At 46.2% G+C, this 1520-nt stretch overlaps 1 protein-coding gene across 1 annotated transcript in view; it reads right to left on the reverse strand.

Moving 5' to 3' along the window:
- Positions 1-1520, reverse strand: part of LOC106938693 (PEX5-related protein-like) — a 20150-nt gene that overhangs the window by 8176 nt on the left and 10454 nt on the right. The window contains exons 5-6 of the mRNA XM_015020828.1: positions 902-974; positions 479-577 (exon numbers count right to left, since the gene is read on the reverse strand). Of these exons, the coding sequence (XP_014876314.1) occupies positions 479-577; positions 902-974 (172 nt within the window). The remainder of the gene's footprint in view (positions 1-478; positions 578-901; positions 975-1520) is intronic.

The raw sequence follows: 1520 nt of genomic DNA on the forward strand, positions 1-1520 counted from the left end.
CAAGTAGCCTGCAGGCTACTGGTGTTGTCTATGTTCAGCTACGATTCATTTTGTCCCCCAAAAAGTTGGTTCCCCCCCGTAGGTCTGGAGCCGGGCTGAGTAGAACAGGGAGTCTCTGAGAATCCACCACCCCTTCGCTCACACATATCGTTCAACCAGGCAGAAATAGTTTGGAAACCACTGGATTAGGTCATCAAATCACTACGTTGCCTGTAGGGATTTTTAATGTCCAGCAGGTGTCAGTATTCAGTAACACAGTATCGACACAGTATCAGTACAGTTTTGCTATGGGTCGAAACGCTTCATGACGCCTCAAATACCCATCACTAGCGATTACCAACAGGTTCTGGTTCTGATCTGAGCTCAACTGTCCATCTGCTGACAGGAAGTTGCTGGAGGGACACTTTCTGTCACGGGTAAGGGACGGACGGGTGGTTCGGGGACAGACGGGTCGGCTGACACAGCAGGTGAGTCTTACCTCGACAGCCGCCTTTGCACGGACAAACTCATCCTCCAGGGACTCGTTCCTGGCCAACAGAGAGCGAGTCCGTCTGCGGAGTCTGGACACGCTGCTGTCCTGCAGAGATGGAGACAGAAGTCGTCCAGCAGCGGTCCAGTCAAAGTAAACAGAAGCCAGTTTTATCCCTCGCTCCCTGAACTACACACAATCTGCTGGTCTCAGGTCTCTGAGGAGAATAGCAGGGACACCCACCGGGTTACCATGGGAAAAGGACGTCCCTTCAGCCTAGTGATGGGGGTGATGTCACTGGATGGATGCTGAACAGACTGATGGTTGGATAATGACATCCAACCACGGAACCCACAACTGCTCACCTGGTACCAAGATAGAATCCGGTACCGAGTCAGGCCCGGTTCCTCAGCAGAATCTAGTGGCACTGACCTGGTTCAGAGATATGAAGTCCAGATCGTCCAAGCTGCTCTTCATCAGAGGATCTCTCCTAAACTCTGCAGACCTGGAGACAAACAGACAACCTTCAATAAACCTTCAATTCACCAGGTGAGTGTTTAAAATCAAATTCTTATTTTTAACACATGGCTGGAGGAAAGAACAAAGGAAGATCAAGCAAAACATTTACATCATGTTAGCTTAGGCAACACAACGTTTATATCATGTTAGCATTAGCGACACAGAAAGTTTACGTCATGTTAGCTTTAGCAACACAACGTTTACGTCATGTTAGCATTAGCGACACAGAAAGTTTACGTCATGTTAGCATTAGCGAAACAGAAAGTTTATGTCATGTTAGCATTAGCGAAACAAAGTTTACGTCATGTTAGCATTAGCAACACAACGTTTATGTCATGTTAGCATTAGCGACACAGACAGTTTACGTCATGTTAGCATTAGCGACACAGAAAGTTTATGTCATGTTAGCTTTAGCAACACGATGTTTATATCATGTTAGCATTAGCAACACAAGGTTTATATCATGTTAGCATTAGTGACACAGAACGTTTATGTCATGTTAGCTTTAGCGACACATCATTTATATCATGTT

Source organism: Poecilia latipinna, unplaced genomic scaffold (genome assembly GCF_001443285.1).
Source record: "Poecilia latipinna isolate Pla-1442-1.1 unplaced genomic scaffold, P_latipinna-1.0 Scaffold2668, whole genome shotgun sequence".
Lineage (NCBI taxonomy): Eukaryota > Metazoa > Chordata > Actinopteri > Cyprinodontiformes > Poeciliidae > Poecilia > Poecilia latipinna.